The sequence below is a fragment of the Pan troglodytes genome, chromosome 15 (genome assembly GCF_028858775.2).
Source record: "Pan troglodytes isolate AG18354 chromosome 15, NHGRI_mPanTro3-v2.0_pri, whole genome shotgun sequence".
NCBI lineage: Eukaryota > Metazoa > Chordata > Mammalia > Primates > Hominidae > Pan > Pan troglodytes.
Window position 1 is genome coordinate 47,988,539 of NC_072413.2, and position 25,843 is coordinate 48,014,381.

The window sequence follows — 25,843 nt, forward strand, 5'->3', positions numbered from 1 at the left end:
GCCTTTCTTAAGAACTCCGCCTCAAAAATATGGAGATAATTTACTTAGAAGAAGGCAATGTGCTGCTTTTTGGAGAAGCAGGTGTACCTGACCATGCCCTGGGGGAAGTGAAGACCTGAGTTTGAGGAAGTCAAGCTTGAGGCTGTCAGAAGCAGTTATTTATATCTGAGTGATGTGTATGAAAGCCAAAGCCTTTCATTCCACCACCGTCACGGAACTAGTTTAGAGAAGAGGAAGGGCGTGCATTTTGCCTTGTTAAATATCTACTGCACTAAGAACTTCTGGTGTGGTTCAGATTTCTGGTAATCTGTACCCAGGCTCTATTGTCTAAAAAGGAGTGCTTAGACACTCTTCTTTCAACCTACTTTGTGGATTAAACAGCTCACTTCCAGTTGATTGATAGACTGTCAACTGATTGTTGCTTCCTTTCACCAGATGCCCCTAGTGTGGGCAGCCTCGTGTGTGTGTGGTGGTGGGGGTTGTGGTAGGGACCTTGCAATATCTCTAAGCTCAAAATAAGGACATTGGACTCTAGAAACTACCAAAAACCATACATCGGAAACTCTTGGGTTCATCATGATAATAAATGAAGTCTCACATAACTAGCTTTCATTTTTATACCTCTTGAGTTCTCAGGTTTCCCCACCCCCCCGCCAGGCTCTTTTGATTATGGGAAATGAGTGTGTTTTGGGACAAACATGTCAGGATTATGAGGGAGAAACTTGGCAGGGGAGCAAACTGTGCAATATGCTTGACAAGACTTGAGAAACAATACATCTCAGATTTTTTCAGATAGTCCTCAATTTCTGGTTCAGAAATATGGCCCAGAAGCTACAGAAAGGGAAGCACCACTGCAGCTCCACGGAGAGTCCCTGCCTCTTAGACTTCACTAAGTAGCCAACAGGGGCTATTTCTGCCCAGAAAGCTGAGGTGTCTGCAGGAGGGGAACTTACTCCTGCTTCCACCAGGAGTACATGGAAATTGAAAAGAAAGAATTTATGTTTTTTTGCCTTAAATGAGAAAAACAGGAGGTAGATCTCCCAAGGCAGAACATCTGTAATGATAGAGCAGTAAGGAATATGAGGAGGGAAACATGAGCATGTTTGCATAAACATTTAGATTTTTCTGGGCTTGCCCAATCCCAGTCTTTCGGAGTCTGTCTTTTATGAGGGCAACCGTGGTTTAAGAGTGAGCAAATATTAGTTCATGTAATTAAAACCTGTTGAATTGAACAGGAAACATTCATGGGAAATCTGCAGGTGTCTGCAAGCAAGAGTGACGCTAGAAGGATCTTAGTATGCCAGCTCCCTCTTCCTCAAGGGTAGTGTCCCTGGAATGAAGCCACCAGCAACAGGAGAGGAAACAGATGGGGTTGTAGAAAGTAGGAGCAGCAAAAGCTTCTGAACTTAGTAATAAGCTGCTTGCCCCGGGGTGAGTATAAAAGGCATCTGGGGTATTTGCTTTTTTGTTTATTGGAGGAAGAAAGATGTCTCGCAACATTTCTCTCTCTCCCCTTCCTCTCTCTCTCAAATTCATTCAGGACATGAAATTTCTAAGGCTACTGCCATCTTAGGGTTTGAATCTCTTTTCAGCTTCATTCACGCATATTAAAGAGAGACAGTTCCAGTATGACTTAAGAAAGAAAAGCCAGGCTGATTTCCAAGATGCAGTGTTGTGCCACGGATGAGTTTTCTTCCTGGAGTGAACTATTTGAGTTTCATTTTTCTTACCATCTTTTAGTCTCTTCATTCCAAGGCCTGGACACTTCAGGCAGAGAAGCCCTCATCCTGGGTGTCGGGGTGGGAGGTGTTCTCATCATGAATGGGAGGCGTACCCAGATCCAGCTCTGCCTTTTTTTAACCAAACCAGAGTGTAAACAAATGGGTGTGTGACTCACCATAATCGACATAGCAAGATATGATACATGCCAGGAGAGAAAAAGAAAGTGCTGATGGAAAAATAATCTCATTAGGGAGATTTGTTTGTGGTGATTTATTTTATTTTATTTTATTTTTTTGAGATGGAGTATCCCTCTGTCATCCAGGCTGGAGTGCAGTGGCACGATCTCCACCTCCAAGATTCAAGTGATTCTCCAGCCTCTGCCTCCCAAGTAGCTGGGATTCTTGGAACCCACCAACACGCCTGGCCAAGTTTTGTATTTTCAGTAGAGATGAGGGTCTCATGATGTTGGCCAGGATGGTCTCAAACTCCTGACCTCAAGTGATCTGCCTGCCTTGACCTCCCTAAGTGCTGGGATTACAGGAGTGAGCCACCATGCCTGGTCTGTGGTGACATTTGAAATGAATCTGAAAAATGAGTAGAACATTACCAGATGGAAAAGACCATCACTGTATTATTACGGTATTAATGCTCAGTAATATCTGTATCTAACAATACCATGGAGCTTTTGTGGGGCCTGGTCTTAGAATACGCTTTTGCTGGCAGGTGCACCTCGATTATCCTTTGGAGAACCACCTTACTCTTTGTTTTTGTTTTTGTTTTTGTTTTTGAGATGAAGCCTCAGTCTTGTTGCCCAGGCTGGAGTGCAATGGCGTGATCTCGGCTCACAGCAACCTCCGCCTCTCGGGTTCAAGCGATTCTCCTGCCTCGGCTTCCCGAGTAGCTGGGATTACAGGCGCCCGCCACCATGCCCAGCTAATATTTTGTATTTTTAGTAGAGACGGGGTTTCACTACGTTGGCCAGGCTGGACCCTTACTCCTACTCTCCACCTAGGAAGTGTGAGTGAGGCTGGCTCTGCCCCAGGCTCCTGGTAAGGCATGCGACCCAGACTAGCCAATAAAAGAACCACATGTCCTTAGCATAGTGAATTGGCTCAGGGTGGGAGAGTGACCCAAGTTGGGCTAGTCCTGGAGCTTTTGCTGGAATAATTAGGGAAAAGGATTCCTCTTTTTTTTTTTTTTTTTTTTTTTTGAGACAGTGCCTTGCTTTGTCGTCCAGGCTGGAGGGCAGTGGCACAATCTCAGCTCACTGCAAGCTCCGCCTCCCGGGTTCACGCCATTCTCCTGCCTCAGCCTCCTCAGTAGCTGGGACTACAGGCGCCCACCACCACGCCCGGCTAATTTTTTGTATTTTTAGTAGAAATGGGGTCTCACCGTGTTAGCTAGGATGGTCTCGATCTCCTGACCTCATGATCCGCCCGCCTCGGCCTCCAAAGAAAAAAGGATTCCTCTTTCTGCTGGGGTTCCTAAGCTGGTGGGTTCCTGTTTGGGAGCTTTAAGGGGCCACTTTTGTTACCATGGAGGGAGAAACTGAGACATGAAAGGAAGATTCCTGAATCCTTCGTTTGAGCACCTGGAGCCAGTTATGCCTGAAACTCTATGCCTGGACATTTTAGTCACTCAAACCAATAAGTTTACTTTTCCTTTTCTTTTCTTCTCTTTTTTTTTTTTTTAAGAGACAGTATCTTACTGTGTTGCCCAGGCTGGAATGCAGTGGTGCAATCATAGCCCACTGTAACCTTGAACTTCTGGGCTCGAGCAATCCTCTCGCCTGGTTAATTTTTTTTCCTTTTTCTTTTTTTCGAGATGGTGTTTCCCTCTGTCACCCAGGCTGGAGCGCAGTGGAGCGATCTTGGCTCACTGCAATCTCCGCTTCCCTGGTTCAAGCGATTCTCCTGCCTCAGCCTCCTGAGTAGCTGGGACTACAGGTGTGCACCACCACACCCACCTACTTTTTGTATTTTTAGTAGAGACTGGGTTTCACCATGTTGGCCAGGCTGGTCTTGAACTCCTGACCTCAGGTGATCTGCCTGCCTCAGCCTCCCAAAGTGCTGGGATTACAGGCGTGAGCCACAGCGCCTGGCCTCACCTGGCTAATTTTTTAAGTTTTTGGTAGAGATTGGTTCTCACTATGTTGCCCAGGCTGTTCTTGAACTCCTGGCCTCAAGAGCTCCTGCTGCCTTGGCCTCCCAAGGCACTGGGATTATATAAATTTACTTTTTAAATATGTCATCTTGTGCTGTATTTGTGCTTTTCCCCTTGCAAACAAATAAACAAAAATGTTCTAGCCAATACATAAATCTTTAGTGATCTGCTTAAACAAAGCTGTGGGAGCAAGAGGGTAGCAGATTCAGAGAGCAGTTTCCTAACAAAAGTCTTTCTGCTGCTAACATCTTCCGGGTCAGCTTCCTAGGCCCCAGTGACTAAGACATTGGGACTTTATTCTTAACCTCCCTGGTCCAAGGCCTTTCACAGAGCTAGCTGACTTCGGTGTGCTGGATATTTTTCCATGAATCAGAAATGAAATATGCAACATTGTAGCCACAAAGCAATGAAAACAGCTCATTTGTCTTTTGTGTCCCTCCAAGCTTTGTTTTTTCTGGGTCACACGTTATTAGTGAAGAGTCATAATGCTAATCCAGTTTGGATTTATTAACAGTTGAATAGACTATTGAGAAAAAACTTGTTAATCATCAGAAGCAAATTCATTGCAGAAGAATTACAGACAGAGTGGGACAAATGCCTTAAGCCAACTAATTTTCTGCCCCTTCAGGGAAAACTCTTGGATATTGGAATTAAGTGTCACATCTGGAAATGTAAGAATGTAATTGCTTTTATTGAATACTTACTATGTCCTTGATACTAAGGACAGTATTTGCCTACATTCTCTCTTAATTTCATCAACTCTGTGAAGTAGGTCCTAAACCCCGTTTTATAGGTGGTGAATGACGCAGACATTACCAGTTGCTACCCAATGTCCATTCTTTCCTTGTTCCTTACAGAGAGGCAACCCCAAGCAGTGACTGCTTCTAGCTCAAACTTCAGGCTCTCTGGTGATTTCTGTGGCTGCTACTGCAGCTGTGGACAGCCATGTGATCTGGTTCTGGCCAGTGAGACCTGAGTGGAAGTCTTCTGCAGATTTCTGGAAAAGTATTTCTTCTGGGATATGGGCACTGCCCCTTCTTCCTTGTTCCTTCCTTCTCCCTTTCTGGAATGTGGGTGTGAGGCTTGTGGCAGAGTAGCCATGCTGTGACCTTGAGGCAACTATGAGGAGGAAATCCACATTCTGAGGGTGGAGGAGCAGGAAGGTGGAAGGAACCTGGGATATTGCTGACATTGTAAAGCCACTATTCCTCCCTGGAAGGCCTACCTTCAAGACTTGTTATGTGAAAGAAATAAGCCATTGTTTGGTTAACCTGGTGAGGCTGGGTTTCTGTTGCAGACAACTGAATGCAATCCCTAAGTGATACAGGGAAACTGAGCTGAAAGAGTTTAAGGGACTTGCTTGCATTTCCGTATAAAGCGATGTCTCAAAGCTGGTTAAGACATGATTCCTACACTTAAGGTGTTTACAGCCTAGTTTGGGAGTCCACTGCGTAAAGAAACAATTACAATATAACATATTTAGTATAATGGTGGTGATTTGCATAGGGTATCATGGGTGCCTAGTAGAAAAAAAAAAAGGAAACAAGACAAGAGCAGAATAAAAGTTAGCCAGGCAAAGAAGAGAGGTCAAAAAAAGAGATTATAGCTTGAAATAAAGGATGGAAGTGAGAAACAGCATGGCATACACAGAGGGCCACAAGCTGGTCTGAGTTGCTGGAGCATAAATTATAAAGTAGGCATTGGTGAGAAACACAGCTGGAGAGTTGTTTCATTTAATTATTGCTGAATAATAAGCCACTTCCAAAACTTAGTGGCTTAGAATTATATTTTACCAATTTCTCATAGTTCTGTAATCTGAGCTGAACTCAGCTGAGTGGTTCTTCTGTTCATGGAGTATCTGTTGGGGTTGGAATACCCAAGAAAACTTCTTCATTCCCATGTTTGATGCCTCCAGCTGGGATAACTGAAATAGCTGGCTGGCTGGCATCTCTCTCTCTCTGTCTCTTTTCATATAGCCTCTACATATGAATAGCTTGGGCTTCTTCATAGCATGGTGATCTCAGGGTAGTTGGACTTCTTACATGGTAGATGGCTTCCAATTAAAAGGAAGAGGAAGTTACCAGTGCATTTAAGGTCTGGGCTCAGAGCTATCAGAACAGCACTTCCACTGCACTCTGTTGATCAAAGCAAGTCACAAAGCCTGCCCTGAGTCAAGGGAGAGGAAATGGCTTCTATTTCTCTAAAGGAGGAACAATATGCACACATAGGGAGAGATGAATCAACAGTGGCCATCTTTGGAGACTATCTACCGCAGATTTTATAAGGGCGCAGATGAAGGACGCTCTTTTCTGCTTCAGGTAGGTTGACATGAACACCAGACCTAGGGCATTTACCTTGCTTCATATTTCGAATCTGAAAGGAGAAGTCCTCTCAGGCTGCCCTGACTCATCAGAGTAAAGCAGAGTAGTGTGATTAGGCAGAGGTAGGGCTGTGGTGTGGCTTCTCTGCTGAACCCCTCCAGTTTTCATGTGGCATGGACTGGAATCAGAGGCTCCCATATGTCATGAGAGATGGTTGAGATAAGAGTTAGAGAGGCTACCTGGGGCCCTCAGTGGTGAAGGGAAGGCAAGCCCACAGTAAAGAATGGGCGGACCTCTCAGGCCAGATGCTGGATGGGAGATTGGCAGAAACCCTTCAGAGCCAGGGCCAAGGGAAGCTGAGCTATGGCTGAGTCTACGAGGGGAGATCACTGAACCCTGGCAAAGCTGAGAGATCAGACAAGAAGTTCCCAGCCACCCTGCAGCAGAGATTAGTGAGGATCTAGAGAACATAGTAAGGACTCCAGTGCCTCATGGCGGACTCCAGTGCACTGGCGGACTCCAGTGCTGCCTTTTGTCTCCCATAAGGTGACAAAAGACAATACCCATCCTAATGAAGGAATTACCCTGCCAACATCTTGGAGCACAGCAAGAGGAAGATGCAATGCCTTGAGAGACTGGGAATGCACCTGAAGTGATGGCTGCTTTTACTCTCTTCATAGCATTTCATGGACTGCAGGAAAATTTATGCAGCAAGAGAGGCTCATAAGGAAGAATAGATACATTATAATGAAATAAAGAAGCCATGTTACATACAGTTACAAAGAAAGAATAGGAGTAATGACAAATTCAGGACTGCAGTTACCTCTATGGGAGAGGAGGGGGTGGGGGAGTCCACAGGGAGCTTCAACTGTCTTGCTAAGGCTTTATTTATAAAGTTAGGGAATGGGTACATGTGTGTTGTTATATTCTGTATGCCTTTTTGTGAGTTTTAAGTAGTTCATAGTGTAACTTTTTAAAAGGCTACACTTCTGAATAGATCTGTGAGCCCCAATGCCAAGTTTAGGTCTTGAACAGATTGTATGGGAGTGGGGACATAGAAAGAAGCTTGAAACAGGACTCAGAACTACTTGTTAGAAAAATCAACCTGGCTGGACTTGAGGAGGACAAGATAGAGTCAAGGGAGGCAGTGAGGGGGCTGCCACACCAATGCAGTGAGAGGGGACAGTGGCCTGATCTCCCCAGAGGTGGTTGGGGTGGCTTAGAAAGTCAAATTGGTGGACTTAGTGATGAATAAAATGTGGGGTGGTGTGGGCAAGGTTTGTGGTTGACTGGATGGATGAGTCCCCTACCTCCAATTGACTAAGGTAAGAGAATACACCCAAGTGGAGGGTGTATTTTGGTGCAGACATGAAGAGGTCATTTAGGACAGGTTGGTTTGGAGGTATCTGTGGGACATGCTGGTAGAGATGCCTGGACGGAGGGTGGATGCATGGGTCTGAACTCCAGGGAAGAGATCTTGGAGACCCCAGCACTGATGCAAATTGAAGTTATAGAAGTGGGTGAGGTGCTCCAAGAGAGAGCAAGTAGGGGGCCAGAAATGAAGATTCAGGGAAGTCTGGGGCACAGCACCCCCTTGGCCTGAGCAAGGGGAGCCTACAGCCATTCCAGCTCTGCAGACACCCCCTTGCCATCCTCTCTGGAGCTCCAACTTTGGTAAGCAGAAGAACTACCACCCACCATCACTCCCTCTGGCCTGCCTCTGTGGGGAGCAATGCATTCCCTGGGCTCCTCCCTCCCTGCCCTTGTGCATTCTGTTCTCTATTTGCTGTCAAGGTTTGCCTGCCTGTGGGCTTGCTTTGCTTTCTCTCCAGAAACACTAAAAGGTGCAGAGAGACCGCCCACCATCCCCCACCACCCACCATAGGAGCATGAAACGATAGGAGCTGCTGAGGTGCAGCCTGGAAACCCCTTGGGTGCCTTGGCATCTGTCCGCTTCCTCAGCCGCTGGGTGCTCAGCCCCCTGCTAGCCCCAGGCCTTTCAGAGCTGATGGCCTTGTTCCGCTTGTTCTTCAGACACAGTTTAGGTAATGCACATTCTTTTGACCCTGACACAGTGTCTTAGACTTGAACTTCTGAACACTGGGCTCTGTGGAAACCTCTCAGCCCTGAGTAGCTGGCACTTTATTGGTGTTTCTCTCCCCTCTTTTGAAGAAGGAATATAATGCTTTTCTTTTTTCAGGATGGGTTTTTTTGCCAATAACAGGAACATGCAGAAGCTGCTCAGAGCAGTTTTGGTTGGTAGTGAAGTTGGAGGATGTGGAGGTGAGGGGGATTGCAGCCTGGCCAGCCCATTTGCATGGGTCCTCACCTCCTTTTTGGTGTTATTGTTGTTGTAATAAATGCAAGACAGCATTAGTCTTTGTTTGTCCCTCTTGACAACTTGGGTATCCTCTATCCCCTCTTCCACCCAGACCCTGTCTCCTTGAACTGGAAATCTCTCTTTTTCTTAAAATTTGGATTCTCATGTGAAGTTTAGAATCTGAATTAGAGAGAGGCTGCTCCGAGCTCTAGGACAAAAAAAAGGCGGAGGTTTCCTGCCCTAATTTGGAATTAAGGGAATTTGGGAAAAGCCAAAGCAACAATGTTGTTTCAGAAATATCAATCTCTCAAAGCATTTCTCCAAAATTGAAATATATTTCAATTATGGAATGAAAATGTATCCATGGGAATGATAGAGGGTTTGGTTTGCCTAAAAATAACTCTGTAGTCAAGGGTAATACAGCTATGTAATAAGTTAATCAAGAAAGGAAAGTTTTCATATAGAAAACACTTTAAGGAATTGCTCCAAACTGTCATAGCATCTACTCTGAGATTTTCCAGTTGCTTTCAGGGTGATTTACTTACCAGCACTTTGGAACTTACTAGTATAAACTGTAGCCTTCTGGTATAAAATTTATACCAAAAAGAACAGCTGTGTACAAAGAGGCAATCTGCATTCTCATGATGTACCATTCCACCTGATAACTGGGCTTTCATTGGTTCATTCCTCTGCCTCCAGCCCTTGAACATGAGCCAACTCAGATAGCAGGGCAGCCATTCCCTTCCCAGGACTCCTCTGGAAACCTGCTCACTGCTTCGTTTTGGTTGCCTTATCTTGAGCATCTGATGTTTCTTGATGTACCTTCTAGCTCTGATAACCACCTCTATGATGTCCCCATGGCCACCATGCTTACTCTGGGATTGCCCTTCTGGGATGGTAACCCTGCCCAAGGCCCTCCTTCTGTCCTTATTCTGAGCCAGGTGTTAACAGCCAGCCAATGGGATCAATAAGCTGGGGAAGGAGTGTGTTATGGGAGTCTGGGAGTTGCATTTTCTAGCTAACATATTTGCATTTTAGTAGGGGTCTCCTGGGGCAGGGAATGTTAATTTCAAGAGAATTCCAGGCACTGAAACAAGCTGGGGTGTGTGTGTGTGTGCATGCGCGTGTGTGTGTGTGGTGTGCGTGATGGAAGAGGAATAGAATAAGAAGGAGGCCAAGGAAGAGGAAGAGGAGGAGAAGGAAGAAGAGAAGGAGGATGAAGAAGGGGAAAGGGAAGAGGAAGAAGATAGTGGCCACCATCTATCAATTCAGCAAAAAGAACATAGAGAACACCCATTGTTCCTTCCATTCAGAGATGACCACTGCTAATACCTTGTATATATCCTCCCAAGCACCTAGTGTCATAGATATAAATGAACTTCCTTATCTCTAGCAGTCAAATTGAGACAATTTTATAAACTTAAAAGAAAACTGCACACAATTTCTGTATGTACCATTTAGTAACACCTACATTCCTTGTTCCAGTAGCCCCACTTCTAGGAATCTATCCTAAGGAGAAATATAGATTAATAAAAACAACCTTAGCCATCATGTACTGAAGGTTGATTGTGTACCAAGGGTCTTACACACATTGGCTCATTTAATTCTTACACCAACTCTACCAAGCAGATAACATCATCTCTCACCTGAGACTGGAGAAGTTAAGGACCTTCTCCAGGGACCTTAGCAGGGACGTCTGCTAGCAGATTAGTCTGGAACTGGAACTCTGTGCAGCAGGTACCCCAGGATAAGGTATCATCCATCTGGACCGTCTCAGAAGTGAGTGTACCCCCTTGTCCCAAGTTTCCTGTCCTCTACATATGCTCCAAAGGCCCTGGGGTGTGGGGAGGAATATGACCCAAAGTCTTGCCCTCACATCCAGTGCTGAGCAGCAGCAGGTAGCAGCGCCTGCTGGGCCTCCCATCTGCTTCATTTCCCCTTCCATGAAGCCTTCCATCATCTGTTAGACCAATCTTGTCTTTCTTTTATTTGTATTTATTTATTTAGAGATGGAGTCTCACTCTATCACCCAGGCTGGAGGGCAGTGGTCCAATCTCAGCTCACTGCAACCTCCACCTCCCGGGTTCAAGCGATTCTTTTGCCTCAGCCTCCAGAGTAGCTGGGATTACAGGTGTGCACCACCACTCCCTGCTAATTTTTGTATTTTTAGTAGGGACAAGGTTTCACCATGTTGGCCAAGCTGGTCTCAAACCCCTGTCCTCAAGTGATCCGTGGCCTCCCAAAGATTCCAGGCATGAGCCACTGTGCCCGGCCCAATCTCGTTTCTCTTTTCCATGTGCTTGTGCAGTGCTTCAGGGCTGCCTCAGTCTAGCACAGAAAATACTCTACTGCCTCCCCACTAGTCACAGCCTTGACGGTCTCAATCAGAATTATCTGGCAAAGTGGGGAAAGTGCAGACCTACTGAATCAGATTCTCGGGTTCAGATTTTCTTGTAGCACACTCACGTGGGAGAGAAACTTCGCTGGCACACGTCTCCTCAGAGCAGGGACCTGGTCTCATTGCCCTTCATGTTTCCCACAGCTCTTAGCACCATGACACCCAGCAGCCAGTGTCTGGTGAGTGTACAGAGGTATTTCCTAGGAAGAAAATGAGAGTAAGGAGAGTGTAAAGGTGGGGTTAAGAGTGTGGAACAACTGAAGAGGATATAATTTGAGAGAAGAGCGGTGAGATGGGAAACCTCAGGGTTGATCCACAGTGCCCACCCTTGGGGTTCCTTTGAGTGCTAGAATAGATATTCAGTCAATATCTCTTCCCCTCCTTTTCTCCGTAGACACATACTTTAGTCCCAGAATTTTTTTTTTTTGAAATCTAAACTTTCAATGACGAAATGAGTAATTGTGCATAAAGTGGGTCACAAGGAAGTGATAACGAATGCACAGACTATTTTAACTGCTGAATCAGAAATCGCTCTGCTACGTTATGAAATATGCAGGAAGGAAAATAAGCAGATGATAGAAGTGGAAGGAATCCTAAAATAATATTTTCACAAACAAATTCTGACCCAACATAGGCTTGGGGGGCGGTGGCGGGAAGCTTCCATGCTACACATTCCTGAGAGTTGAAGAATTGGAACAAAATTGCCAAAGTAGAAATCTTTCTAAATGACGTAGGATCTCCTGAGGCACAAAGCCACCCAAACCCGCAGCCCGAAAGCCTTCTGTAATTTCATGGGGGGGTCTTAGTCACCCCGCTACACAGCATGGGCAGGTTGGGATTAAAGAAAGCAAAGACAAAACAAAACCCACAAACAAAATTTAAAAACCGTTCTATTTTTTCTTCCTAACACAAACAAACAAAACCCACTTTTTTGGTTTCATTTGTTTCATAGATTTTTAAAAATTGTTGTAAAACATACGTAATATAAGTTACCATTTTAGCTTTTTTTTTTTTTTTTTTTTTGAGACAGAGTCTTACTCTGTTGTCCAGGCTGGAGTGCAGTGGCATGATCTCGGCTCACTGCAACCTCTGTCTCCCGGGGTTCAAGAGATTCTCATGCCTCAGGCTTCCAAGTAGCTGGGATTATAGGCATGGCCACCATGCCCAGCTAATTTTTGTATTTTTAGTAGAGATGGGGTTTCGCCACGTTGGCCAGGCTGGTCTTGAACTCCCAACCTCAGGTGATCTGCTCGCCTCAGCCTCCCAAAGTGCTGGGTTTATAGGTGTGGCCACTGCCACTGCATCCGGCCCATTTTAACTTTTTTTTTTTTTTTTTTGGAGACGAAGTCTTGTTCTGTTGCCCAGGCTGGAGTGCAGTGGCACGACCTTGGCTCACTGCAACCCCTGCTTCCTGGGTTCAAGATATTCTACTGCCTCAGCCTCCTGAGCAGCTGGGACTACAGGCACCTGCCACCACACCCAGCTAATTTTTGTATTTTTATAGAGACAGGGTTTCACCATATTGGCTAGGCTGGTCTCGAATTCCTGTCCTCATGGTCTGCCCACCTCGGCCTCCCAAAGTGCTGGGATTACAGGCATGAGCCACCGTGCCTGACCAGCCATTTTTAAGTGTACAATTCAGTGGCCTTAAGTACATTCACAATTCACTTAATATTGCCTAACTGTCACCATTATCTATTTCCAGGATTTTTGCATCATCCCAAACAGAAACTCTGTACCCAATAAGCAATAATTCCCTATTCTCTCATGCCTCATCTCCTGGTAACCACCATTCTACTTTCTGCCTCTATGAATTTGCCTGCTCTAGATACCTCACATAAATTGAATCACACAATATTTGTCCTTTTGTACCTGGCTCGCTCCTTCCCTTCCTCCCTCCCTTCCTTCCTTCCTTCTTTCCTCTCTTTCTCTATTTCTTTCCTTCTTTTGATGGAGTCTCACTCAGTCGCCCAGGCTGGAGTGCCAGGTTCAAGCAATTCTCCTACCTCAGCCTCCTGCGTAGCTGGGATTACAGGCACATGCCACCACACTTGGCTAATTTTTTGTATTTTTAGTAGATACGAGGTTTCACTGTGTTAGCCAGGATGGTCTTGATTCCTGGACCTCGTGATCTGCCTGCCTCGGCCTCCCAAAGTGTTGGGATTACAGGTGTGAGCCATCACGCCCGGGCTTTTTTTTTTTTTTCAGACCTATTTAGTATCCAAGTACCACACTTATTTCACTCAGCTGAAGTTTTTCAAGGTTTATTTATGTTGTAGCATGTACCAGAATTTTATTCCTTTTTATGGTTGAATCATATCCCATTGTATGTACATGCTGCATTTTGTGTGTCCACTCATCTGTTGGTGGATAGATTGTTTCCATCTTTGGCTATTGTGAATAATTCTGCTATGAACACCGATGTACAAGTATCTGTTTGAGTCCCTATTTTCAATTCTTTTGAGTATACACTTAGGAGTGGAATTGCTGAATCATATGGTAACTTTATGTTTATGTTCTGAGAAGCCACAGACTGTTTTCCATAGCGTCTGCACCATCTCACATTCCCACCATCAATGCACAAGTATTCCGATACTTCTACATCCTCACTCACACTTGTTATTTTTCTTAAAAAAAATAAATAACAGACATCCTATTGGATGTGAAATGATATCTCATTGTGGTTTTGATAGACTTGTAGGCAGAAATCATACTGAGGACACATATTACAGGTAATTCACATAGTTTAGGTTTTTCAACAAAAACTAGGAATCAGCATGTACTGAAGATATACTAAGGATGTTTATAATTTATCTTATTTTGCACACTATCTTCTTTTCTATCTTATTTTTGATGTGAAGACCTAAACTGACCTCTTATATTCTCATTTTATGTATTAGTTAATTTTTCTTCTAGATACACATTTCAGTTTATCCAATGTTCTAAAAATGGTGTATAAGGCATTCAAAAATGTTTAATCTGTGATGACAATTGTCATTACTTCTGGTATCCTATTGAAACAGCCTCCGAAGATGAGTCAGTTCTTTTAATTTCTTTTCTTTCTTTTTTTTTTTTTAGACAGAATCTCACTCTGTCACCCAGGCTGGAGTGCAGTGGCATGATCTTGGCTCACTGCAACCTCCGCCTCCTGGGTTCAAGCGATTCTCCTGCCTCAGCCTCCCGGGTAGCTGGGATTACAGGTGTGTGCCATTATGCCCGGCTAATATTTTGTATATTTAGTAGAGACAGGGTTTCACCATGTTGGCCGGCTCGTCTCGAACTCCTGACCTCAAATGATCCACCTGCCTCAGCCTCCCAAAGTGCTGCGGTTACAGGCGTGAGCCACCGTGCCCGGCCCCTTTTAATTTCATTGTTAAGTTATGTAGTGTTTTGTAGTCAATAGAACAAAAATGAGAAGAGAAGTTATTTCCTTGAGGTTGAGCTGTGGTCTTTTCTTAAGACAATTATTATAGTCAAGTGACAGACCTGGTGTATTGAAATATTTTCTGTTAAATGTTACCTTTCTTTGAGTGCAACCAACACATTTGAAAAGAGAGACCTTTCATGAACACTTGGTCAGCAAATATATATATATATATAAATTAATTACACATATATATATTTCTATATACATATAGAAATGTGTGAGCATGGAGAAATGTCTCCCAACAATATCCTTCTCAGGGATTTTTGTCTATGTATTACTGGCTGGGACTATAGCATATGGCCACCTCTCACTGCAAGGGAGGTTATGAAATGGAGTATTTTTGCTCGGGCACATTGCTGCTCTAAATAAAACTGTGGTTCTGTTAGTAAGGAGGGACAAGCAAAGGATGGAGTTTCAGGAGAGCAAGGCAAAAACCCTGCCCAAGGGTTTTTATCTAATGTGTGGCCAGCATCTTTTTCTCATGGTACAATGAATATTATGGCACCTTATTTACTGAGCCTTATAGAAATAATCTGTACAACTTAGACATAAGAAAATGTGAGCTTTTAGTCTGAATCAAGTATTGTTTTACCAATTTCAAATAAGCGATTGGTAGTTTCGTGCAGAATTTTAACGTCATGGCTGCATAATGTCTAAGTGTACAAGCCCATAATTCCTTAGAACTATTTTCACTTTTAAAAAATTCATATCAGTTATTTTTACAGACCATATTTTGGGGGTGAAAATTGTTAAAAATTCTCTTAATTCAAGAAAAATTCTGTGTCATGAATTTCCCCCAGTCTTTGAGTATCTATAGCTTAAAGAACATGTTCTACTTTGTGAACAGATAGGTGTTTGGTAAGAGGTTTATAAATATACTTTTTCTGGTTTCATTTATTTTAAGAGAATTTTTTTTCACCTCATGACAGTCATTTGGGGCTGACAATGTTACCATGGTAACCATGTTCCAAAATTCTGGTTGCTAGTGAATATTGATCCTTAGCACTTCAACACCCTTCACTACAATGTTCACTTCTCTACGTGAAGGAGGCTATGCTCAGAGAGCACATTTAGGTCAAGGAGTCCTGGCTTGGTAGCAGCTAGGTACTCCAGAATAAATCTACAGGATTTTCCTCCCAGGAACCCCATCTAAAGATCCCATTGAGAATCTGACTCAACCCACAACATTCTGGCTTACATTTTCACTGAAACAGATAGGAGCAAAACTTCTTTGTTTCCTTTTCAGCTGCATCGCGAGAGCTCAGAAGCTCAGTCAATGCAAAACAGAAGGCACTGAGGGAAAATTTCAGATGAGAATGGACGTACCCTCTCCAGAGGCAAAGAAGTTTGCAAATTACTTTTTGAAGCCCTCTCTATATAATTTTGAGGTTAAAAATGCTTTCCTCCTGGAAAGGAGAGATTTTAATCTGGATTGTATGCTGGAGCTCAATGATTGATCCAAATCAGAGTCCAGAGGCCTCATGGGAATGATGATCGTCAGGGCTACAGCGGGGCAACTGCAGATGGAGCTTGCCCCTCTCCTCCATAAATGGGGAAGAGCCTCTCACCTTCAGTGAGGTTTTGTGCATAAGAAAGGGGAGGCTTGTTAGAGACAGCAGCTTTGAAAACTTAATTCTCCTTGCCAAGAACTAATGGACTATCTTCAATGTGCATGAAAATGTGTCTGCACAGTGACCAGAGAAGCCAAAATGAGGCCTCTACAGACCTAATTTGGCATCAATTTATCTCCATATGAGAAAGTCTGGTTGTACTTATTTTTCTCTCTGCTCTAACCAAGAAAAAAACAAAAACCCGGCAAAGGTTCATTGAGACAACAGTCGGTCACAAAAAAGGAATTTGAACCAAGATAACGTAGTTACATTTTACCCACATGTTCCTGAGGCCAGTGTGCTAATAGTTAACAAATGCTATTTACCCCATCACCATTAGATTAACATTTAACCAAATCAGCATAGAGTTTGTGTGACTAAAAGAATCTACAAACACACACACACACACACACACACACACACACAAATCTTTTTTTTTTTTTTGAGACGGAATCTCGCTCTGTTGCCCAGGCTGCAGTGCAGTGGCACAATCTCGGCTCACTGCAACCTCCATCTCCCAGGTTCAAGTAATTCTACTGCCTCAGCCTTCTGAGTAGCTGGCATTATAGATGTGTGCCACCATGCCTGGTTAATTTTTGTATTTTTAGTAGAGATGGGGTTTCACCAAGTTGGCCAGGCTGGTCTCAGAACTCCTGACCTCAAGTGATCTGCCCGCCTAGGCCTCCCAAAGTGCTGGGATTACAGGCGTGAGCCACCACACCCAGCCACAGATATCTTTTGATATCTCAAGAACTATGGACGGAATTAAAGAATTCCAAGACCAATTAAAGAATTTCAAGTGAGACAATTCATTTTCTTATGATCTTGGTCCTGTGTTTGGAGAGGCAAATGTGTGTTTTAGTGAAATGTAAATCCAGGGAGAAAGTGCAGTAGAAGAAACTGCTCACCTGTCCTTGTAGCTATAGCTAACCTTTATGGAGCTCTATCAGCTAGGCAGTATTTACTCATCAGTTCTGGGAGGTGAATGCTGTTATAATCTCCATTTTCCAAATGTGACAACAGAGACACAGAGAAGTTAAGTGACTTGCCCAACATCAAACAGCTAGTTTTACAGGACCATGCTCCTTGCATAAGTTGTTACACATGGTCCCCCTAGCTTTGTGGCTCATGATCCTGTGTGCAGAATGCTATTGTGGAAAGCAGGGAGAAAATCAAGCTGCGGTATACTGGGAGGGAAAGAACAACGGAAAGCTCTTAAGGCGACAACAAGGACAATGTCTCCAAGGACCGTGCAATTTCTCATCAGTGAGGTACTGGTCAGGCTCCCCAGCCTCAGAGGCCCATCCAGGGTTTCTTCGCTGCCAGAGTCATGCTGTTCAACTGCTCGTAGGGGTGCTTCAGCCCTGGAAAGGAGTCCAGGCGGTAGGGCTGCCAGAGACCTGGCTGGTGTATCCAAAGACAAAGGAGGTTGCCATTCCTCTGTAAGTCCTCTTTCAAATGACCTTTCTGAGATAGGTCCTGTTTGCTTTAGTGTCTGCCCTCCTCAGTACATCCTCCCCGGCTCCAAAAAGACACATCCCTTGATATTCATCCAGTTCTCCCAATGGCCTTGGATGCTTGTGACTGTGCTTCCCAGGGGAATGGAGTCATTCCTAGTGCTGGGTTTCTGGAAGGATCTTGTCAGAGTAAATGTGGTGTGACGTTTGGATACAGATTGGCTTATTAGCAAAAGCACCTTTTAACACTGATGCTGCCCGTTTTCCCTGGAAAATGAGCCTCTGTTTAATCCAAATAATATATGGAGAATGTTCAGAACTGTGATGTTACTGTCTGTTGTTGGAAATTGAAAAGCAGAGAGGAAATATGCTAATACCTCTCTTTGGAATTTCTTTACCTGCCCTCTCAGTATAGTAACAGTCTGTTAGGTCTCAAACCTTTGCACCGTTTATCATTAGGCCATAAGATAATGAATGCCTCTGGCCCTAAAATGTGCATCATTACAATCATTTGGTTTAAAAATATATGAGTATCTCTAATAAAAGGGATGATTATATCAATTTTTAGAAACTTTAAAAATCCAACGGCAAGTCCTCTTGGTTAAACCCATAATATCAGGTCTCATAGTTTTATGTTTTATTTATTTATTTTTTTGAGACGGAGTCTCGCTCTGTCACCCAGGCTGGAGTGCAGTGGTGTGATCTCGGCTCACTGCCACCTCCGCCTCCTGGGTTCAAGTGATTCTCCTGACTCAGCCTCCCGATTAGCTGGGATTACAGGTGTGTGCCACCACACCAGGCTAATTTTTTGTATTTTTAGTAGAGACGGAGTTTTGCCATGTTGGCCAGGCTGGCCTTGAATTCCTGACCTCAAGTGATCTGCCTTCCTTGGCCTCCCAAAGTGCTGTGATTACAGGCATGAACCACTGTGCCTGGCCAGGTTTAGTTTTAAGCCAATGATTTAAAGTATAATTTAGTTGTTCCTCTGAAGATTATTACTTTAAAAAAAGTCACATTTGGAGATAATTGTTCACATTTGCCTGAGGATGTTTCTATTTGAAAATGCATAATAGAATGTAAAATTATGATTTATAATAGCTTTCAGTTTATAATTAAAATCAAAATGGGAACATTCAAGTAAATGAAACAACTAGATATTTCTAAAAGGTATTCTTTATATGAAGATTCAAGGTAACATGTTTTGTTAGCATTCTTCCACATTGATTTAAATTGTTTTTTCTGCTTTTGTGCAGGTGAGGTGGGGAGGAGCAGATGTTTTGCCTCTAGTGAGACAATAATTTACTTCCCTATTATTGTTTGACTTTGCCTTGTTTGTGCCTGTGAATTACTAACAGAGGCTTGCAGCGCTATCTATGGGGCCTGAAACGTACACTAAGGGGCCATAAGGCCTTGAGAGAGCTGAAAAAGAAATCATCACCCTAGCCTCACCCAGTCATCTGTCTCCAGGCAAAATAATTCCCTGTCCTTCATGATGATTCGGAGAAGACCAGCCCCACTCAGCTGCTGTTGCCAACCAACCATAGTTCTTGTTACCCTGGGCCACAAGTGCCTTATCCACCAGATTGAGAAAGTTAATGCTAGAGGGAAGTGAGAAACTAACTATGGAAGAGTGGACCCATGTTGCAAAAAACAAAGTTCTAGGGAAAGATGTGAACAAAGATGGGTGAGTATGAATGGGGTCTGACTGGAACATGGCAGAGAAGAAATTCAACTATGCAATGAGATAAAGCAAAGATTCTAATGAAAGACTGATGTGGTCATACAAACAAACAAACAAAAAACAGGTGCCCAATGAATACTTCTAACTGAAAAAAAATCTGAAGATGCTGGTCAGAGGATCCTCAGGAGGGAAAAAACCTGACTTTCCTTGTTAAGGGCCTGTGGAGCAAGTAATTGCAGCTTGAACCATGGGGTCTCCTTGGAGCTGCGGGCACCAAGCATCAGATCTGAACACAGAAGCTGGGCCAGTTTGTTAAGTAGGGTGCGGCAGAGACTGTTAGTTGCCTATCCAATATCCAGCTCCTCTTTTTCCTTAGTCACATAACCCAGATTTTAATCTGGGTGGCAGTGTGCTCAGCTGAAAGACTACACTTGGAAGCCACATTTGCAGCCTGAGGGCCAGTGAGACATAAGCAGAAGTTGTTGGGTAGTCTTCTGTGGACTCCTTAAGAGGGAATAGACTACTCACAGACTCCTTTTTCTCCTCCTCCCTTCCTTCCATGCCTTTCTGGAACAGGAAGATTAACATGATGATTGGCGCTCTAGCTGTCACATTGGACCATGAAGTTATCTGTTTTTTTTTTTTAATTAATTTTTAGTTTTATTTCAGTGGTTTTGGGGGTATAGGTGGTTTTTGATTCCATGGATAGGTTCTTTAGTGGTGATTTCTGAGATTTTAGAGCAGTGTACACTGTACCCAATATGTAGTCTCTTATCCCTCACCCCTCCCAACTTCTCCCCACACCGAGTCCCCAAAGTCCACTGTGTCATTCTTATACCTTTGCATCCTCATAGCTTAGGAAGTGATCTTGAAGATGAAAGCCATATTCTAAGGACGGCAGGACGAAAAGATAAAACTTTGATGACGCTGTATCTCCCATACCAGCCAGACTCCAGCCTTCTTTTATATGAGAGAGAAATAAGCTTCTATGTTGTTGAAAACACTGTTACTTCTTCATTCACCCAGGACATCACAAGCTTAGTGATCTTGGAAAGGCTTTGACAGAGGAGTGAAAAACTGGCGTGTTTTGGTTTGTTTATTTGTTTCAGTTAAATAAACTGTAAGACAAAGGTGATTTAAAATGACAAAATATAGTCTCTGAGCTCAGTCATAAAAAGGAATCAAGGGATTATGTAATTGTATTATGTATTTATTTGGTCTAAACAAAAAAGAGCTTTATTCTCTCATGTAAGTGAGAAGTCCAGAGGTCACGTGGGCTTCAGATAAGGCCTCATGAACAGCTGGACGAGACAATGAAGACCCAGTGTCTTTCTGTCTCTTCTTAGTCTCCATGGTGACGGCTTTATTCTTGGGCTGTCTTGCCAGATGATCACAAGATGGCTGCCAGACACAACCTGAGTTATGGATGTCCTCATTCACGTTTCCTCAGAGAAAGGAAACTTCTTTCCCAGAAGCCCCTGGCAAAGTCACCTTGCATTGGCCTGCATTGGGTGACTATCCCTAAGCCAATCTCTGGAGCTAGGATGATAGGGGTCACTGGTTGGTTTAAACCTCCCAAGGTCTACCCAGAGAATTGCAACGATGTTAATCCCTGCCAACAGCATGGCTAGGAAGTATGGGACCCTGTTAGGAAAGAGAAAAGAAGAAAAATGCCTGTGGGGAGGCCACCCTATGCCCTATATTTTTCCTCGTCATCCTCACCAGGTAGTGTTATTTAAAGGACTTTAATATTTTAAAAGGCAAATTGCTCCCAAAAGGTCTATTGCCCTCAAATTTCATTTTCAGTAGCCTGAAACCCAGTATTAGACTTATTGATTTGGGGTAAGGCACGGGATTTCCTGAAAAACCTTTGCTTCATTCATTCAACTTACCTCATTCATTAATTCCTCGGTAGACATTTCTTGGGTGCTGGTTATGTGTCATACACTCTGCAGGTCTTGCCTGAGAGGATAAACACATCATAAGCTATTAGGATCGGTGGCACTAGCACATGGGGCACTTGTACTCTTTATGAAGGTCGGGAAGCAAGTAGGAGGGCACGGGAAACAGGACAGGTAAGTTTTGATCGTGAGGAGGGAAGAGGCCTAGGAGTTGGGCATAGGGTGATGCCCAGAGAGACTGCACCTGCATGAGTCCCTCAGTGAGGACCCGGGGTGGGCTCTTAGTTCTTTGAAACTCAGAAAGGGAGACTGCTGTGAGGGCTGCATTTGGGGACTTGAAGCAGTGCCTGTTTTGCCGTCTTATGAGGGCAGGCTTTGTAATTGGGGTTTCCAGTCCCCCAGTTAGGAAGTCTCTGGGGGAAAGATGACTAGAGTCTGTGGTTCTTGATTTGGGCTTGGAGAGGATTTGGGGGTAAGATGCTAGGAAATGAGAGTGAAATCTCTGAAACTTACAGGAAGAATCTTCCCCAGTCCAGCTTGTCTGCTGCTCTCCTGACGCTGGAACAGCTTCTCAGGAGTTTTCCATTTTTCATGGCACAATTCTTTCTCCTACAAGGATAAGAGAATAAGAGCTTCATAACCCAAATAGTTCACAGCGTGGTATTCGCCTCTATTTAAAATCATCTCCCACTGGGTTCAATTAACAATGTACATGTCAAATTATGTCACACCCATTACTTGCTCTAATTTGGTCAGGCTGGGTCAGGCAGTCCCTGAACTGATGGAGCTGTTAACCTCCCAGCAGAGAGTCACGGTGGCTGTGCCTACACTGCCCTTGGCCTTGGCTGTGTCAGGGCAGAACACTGTACTGGGAAAGTACCAGGCAGTGCTGCAGGAAAGGTCAAGTTCGTGACGACAGTGACCAGTCATCAACCCCTTTACCAGAGCTTTGCCTCTAGAGATGACTATGTGAATTGAATCGTGGCTCTGTCATTTAGCAGCTGTGTGATCTTGGGCACGTGAACTTTTCTGAGCCTCATTTTCCACATCTGTAAAATGAGACTATTATAACACTTCATTTATATTTATACTTTTAATTACATTTATATTTATTTCACTAGGGTTGTAGTGAGGATTAAATGCCATAATGCATGTAAAGTGTTTTGCATAATGCCTGGCACTTAGGATTAACTCAATACCAGCTATTTAGTAGTAGTATTTAATTTTTTAAAAATCTTGTTTGGTCCCTCAAAACTGGGATTCCGTCTGAGATCACATTCAGGAAATATTTCATCAGCCCTCAAGAAACTCGGAGAAGACAGGCAGTCTTTCCTGGAACGGGTAGAGGGGAACCAAAGGATCTGCAATGGTACCTAGACATCAGGATTATTAATATGTGTGCCAAGAGCAACCTGACTTTAAGAACACCTCTGTGTGGGCACAGAAAGCTTCTTTTTCTGCCTTGGGGTTTCACAGGTCAATCAATCTGTGTGGTCAATCTTTGTGCGGTCAATCTGCAGAGCCCCAAGGGAGAAGGTAGAAGGGTGCTGGGCACTCTCTCCATTTTAAATAGAGGTAAACTGGCTGGGCGTGGTGGCTCACGCCTGTAATCCCAGTACTTTGGGAGGCCAAGATGGGCGGATCATGAGGTCAGGAGATCGAGACCATCCTGGCTAATACGGTGAAACCCCGTCTCTATTAAAAATACAAAAAAATTAGGTGGGCGTACTGGTGGGTGCCTGTAGTCCCAGCTACTCAGGAGGCTGAGGCAGGAGAATGGTGTGAACCCGGGAGGCGGAGCTTGCAGTGAGCCGAGATCGCGCCACTGCACTCCAGCCTGGGTGACAGAGCGAGACTCCGTCTCAAAATAAATAAATAAATAAATAGAGGTAAACTGAGGCACAGAGAAGTCTCCACACACATGTACAGTACTTTTCATCCCCTCTCAAAAAACAAGGGAAACTGTACTAATTGTAGAGCTAGAGGCAGAATCTCTTGCCCAGAGAGACTTGAGACTGAGGCCAATATTGGGGAAAATTACCTTGGTTTACTTTACAAGCACAAAGGCTATGCTTCTTACCCTCTCTCCACATCCAAAAATCTCTGGGGTACATCGGCAGCCTCCTTTATGGTACATCCAGGAGATAGATAGTGTGTTGTGGAAAAAGCCCTGGGTTGTAGTCAAGAAACTTGTACTGTAATCCCAGTCCTGCGAAACCAGCGATGTGGCCTTGGAAATGTCACTGAACATAGTACTGTACTTGAGAAACTGAATGGAAGGATTTGGGCTACATCAATGGTTCCCAAACCTGGCTGCTCATGAGAATCTATGTGTGTGCATATGTGCATGTGTGCGTGTGTGTGTGTGTGTGCTGGGGCAGGGGTAGCTGGAGCCTAGGAATCTGTATGTTGTTTTTTGTTTGTTTTTTGAGACAGAGTCTCACTCTGTCACCCAGGCTGGAGTGCAGTGGCACAATCTTGACTCACTGCAACCTCCGCCTCCTAGGTTCAATTGATTCTCCCACCTCAGCCTCCCAAGTAGCTGGGATTACAGGTGTGAGCCACCACGCCTGGCTGGAATCTGTACTTTGGAAATGTTTAGATGATTATCAAGAGCAGTCACTGTTGGGGACCCTGGAGCAGACGCTTTCTAGAGTGCCTTGCTAGGCTCTAACATTTTCTGACTCCAAAGCCTCTTTTAGCACATTCCACACAATTCAGTCCAAAGGCGATGTCAGCCCTCACAGTCAGCTCCCATGAGCAAATCAGTGTGTGATTCCGCATGTGCCAGGCTGTCTGTGTGCTCGGGCCCTGGGTCCTGTCTGTTTCTTGGTTAATTTGGCATTGAAGCCTGCATCTTGGGCTTACCTGGGGCCAGTGGCGCCTGGACCCTGACTTGCTCCAGAGGGGCCTTCTTGCCATTGTGCTGTGGTCTAGAACACCAGCTGCACCTGCCCTGAGTCCAAGAGCAGATTAGGAATCCTGACCAGCCTCCCCCGCACCCTTGAGGCCAGCGTCCTTCACAGGAGTTTTGAATTCACAGAAATGTGTCTCCAGCTGTCTCAGAGTTATGAAAAGTCTCTATGTTAATAAGGAGCTATGGAACGCCAGGGCTAAAGCTGTCTTTAACTCTTCTTTCAAAACATTCAATCCTGACATTCTTTGGCTTAGTAAATGGGGAGGAGGCTTTTGCATTTGTGTGGGGGCGAAGGAAGGAATAAACTGCGGCTCCCAGGGCTGACTTCCATCCAGGAAACACAGGTCTAGACGTCCTCTGAGTGGCAGAGAGAACAAGAGAGTGGGACTCTGTGGTGGGAGTGACACTGTGGCCCTTCGCCTGCAGGACACTCCAAGCAAGTGGGGTGGGGCTGCATGGGTGAGTGTTGGGGTGCAGTGAGCAGAGGAGGGGGTGCTGTGTGCTCACCCACCATGTGCTCTTGCCCACTGCTGTAGGACCACAATCTAGTGTTGCCAAACACGGTGAAACTTGTGATTCTTAGAAGAAATCAGGAATCTCAATTTTACATGAATTTTCCCAATTTTAAAATGATGACACATTTAATTTTTACAATTCCTTAGGCCGGGCATGGTGGCTCATGCCTGTAATCCCAACACTGGGAGGCTGAGATGAGAGGATCACTTAAAACCAGGAGTTCAAGACCAGCCTGGGCAACATAGCAAAACCCCATCTCTATTTTAAAAAACCCAAATCATTTAAAAAAATTCCTTAGACCAAGCAAATTGCACCTTCAGGCTATAGTCTGGGTAGAGTCCTGGCTGCAGGATTGGTCTGGGTGTGCTCTAATATTCTGCCCCCAAATAGGCAGAACCCCAAAGGAGGTCCTTACATCTTAAGAGCCTAAATCCATCTTACACTTGGTGACATCCTTTGTTGGAGGGAGAAGGAAGGCTCTGGCTCTCTAAAGCCTTAGGAATCTACTTTCTCTGCCACTGTATAACAGCCTACTACAGCGCCGTGGATCAGCAGTCCTCACCTCCCTTCTCCCTCTGTCTGTCCCTTGCTCCCAATAAGCCCTGATGACAGAGAGCTCAGATAGGGCCCTCTCCCTGGCTCTGCTCAGGTGTGTAGCCAGGCTATAAGCTCTCACACTGTCTCCTTTCCCATTCTAGAAACAAATTTAAACCCAAGTAACAGAGAGGTACCCTGTAGCATGAATCACTTTGAGCTATAATTTAGTTTTTAAAGGTAAATAATTTTTTTGAGACATGGTCTCACTCTGTTGCCCAGGCTGGAGTGCAGTGGTGCGATCATGGCTCACCACAGCCTCTACCTCCCAAGCTCAAGGAATCCTCCCACCTCAGCCTCCAGAGCAGGTGGGACTATTGGCATGCGCCACCAACTCCAGTTAATTTTTGTATTTTTTGTAGAGACAGGGTTTTGCTATGTTGCCCAGGATGCTGTTGAACTCCTGGGCTCAAACGATCTACCATCCTCAGCCTCCCAAAGTGTTGAGATTACAGGCATGAGCCACTGTGCCTACCAGGCCAAAGGTAAATAATGTGTGTAGTTTGATACTGTATCAGAAACTATTTGTGACACATGTCATAGCAAATGTGTGGTGACAACGGAATTTCTATATAGGAAACTCTTGGGAGTGGCATTTTGTTTGGGAGCAAGGAATGGTTAAAAGACTTTATGTAAAGCTACATTGTATATTTGTTGTGTATCAAACTCTCTTTTTATTTATATTGCACTTTTTTTTTGAGACCGAGTCTCACTGTATCACCCAGGCTGGAGTGCAGTGGCCCGATCTCGGCTCACTGCAACCTCTGTCTCCTGGGTTCAAGCAATTCTCCTGCCTCAGCCTCCTGAGTAGCTGGG

General features: G+C 44.4%; 1 protein-coding gene and 1 long non-coding RNA gene across 6 annotated transcripts in view; one reads left to right on the top strand and one right to left on the bottom strand.

Annotated features, from left to right (window-relative positions):
- The first annotated feature begins 6,003 nt into the window (after window positions 1-6,003).
- On the top strand, window positions 6,004-20,289 carry LOC134808351 (uncharacterized). Of its 2 annotated transcripts, XR_010151101.1 has the most exons (5): window positions 6,004-6,203; window positions 10,156-10,305; window positions 14,003-14,124; window positions 15,598-17,403; window positions 18,672-20,289. It is a non-coding gene; the product is annotated as an uncharacterized LOC134808351 (long non-coding RNA). The 2 variants fall into 2 exon arrangements; XR_010151100.1 differs by lacking the exon at window positions 18,672-20,289 and having other exon boundaries at window positions 15,598-17,734.
- The window catches only part of LOC107966453 (uncharacterized protein encoded by LINC01588-like), a 71,383-nt gene continuing 55,507 nt past the window's right edge, over window positions 9,968-25,843 (bottom strand). For 2 of the 4 annotated variants that reach the window (XR_010151092.1, XM_063793341.1), the window contains 3 exons: window positions 21,514-21,609; window positions 20,992-21,061; window positions 20,289-20,500 (listed from right to left, as the gene is read on the bottom strand). Coding sequence is in view for 2 of the 4 variants with exons in the window: in XM_063793341.1 (XP_063649411.1) it covers window positions 20,993-21,061; window positions 21,514-21,609 (165 nt within the window). In the remaining 2 variants the exon portion in view is untranslated. Of the gene's footprint in view, window positions 11,125-20,288; window positions 20,501-20,991; window positions 21,062-21,513; window positions 21,610-25,843 lie in introns of those variants that run through there. The other 2 variants (XM_063793342.1, XR_010151091.1) reach the window with 2 other exon arrangements.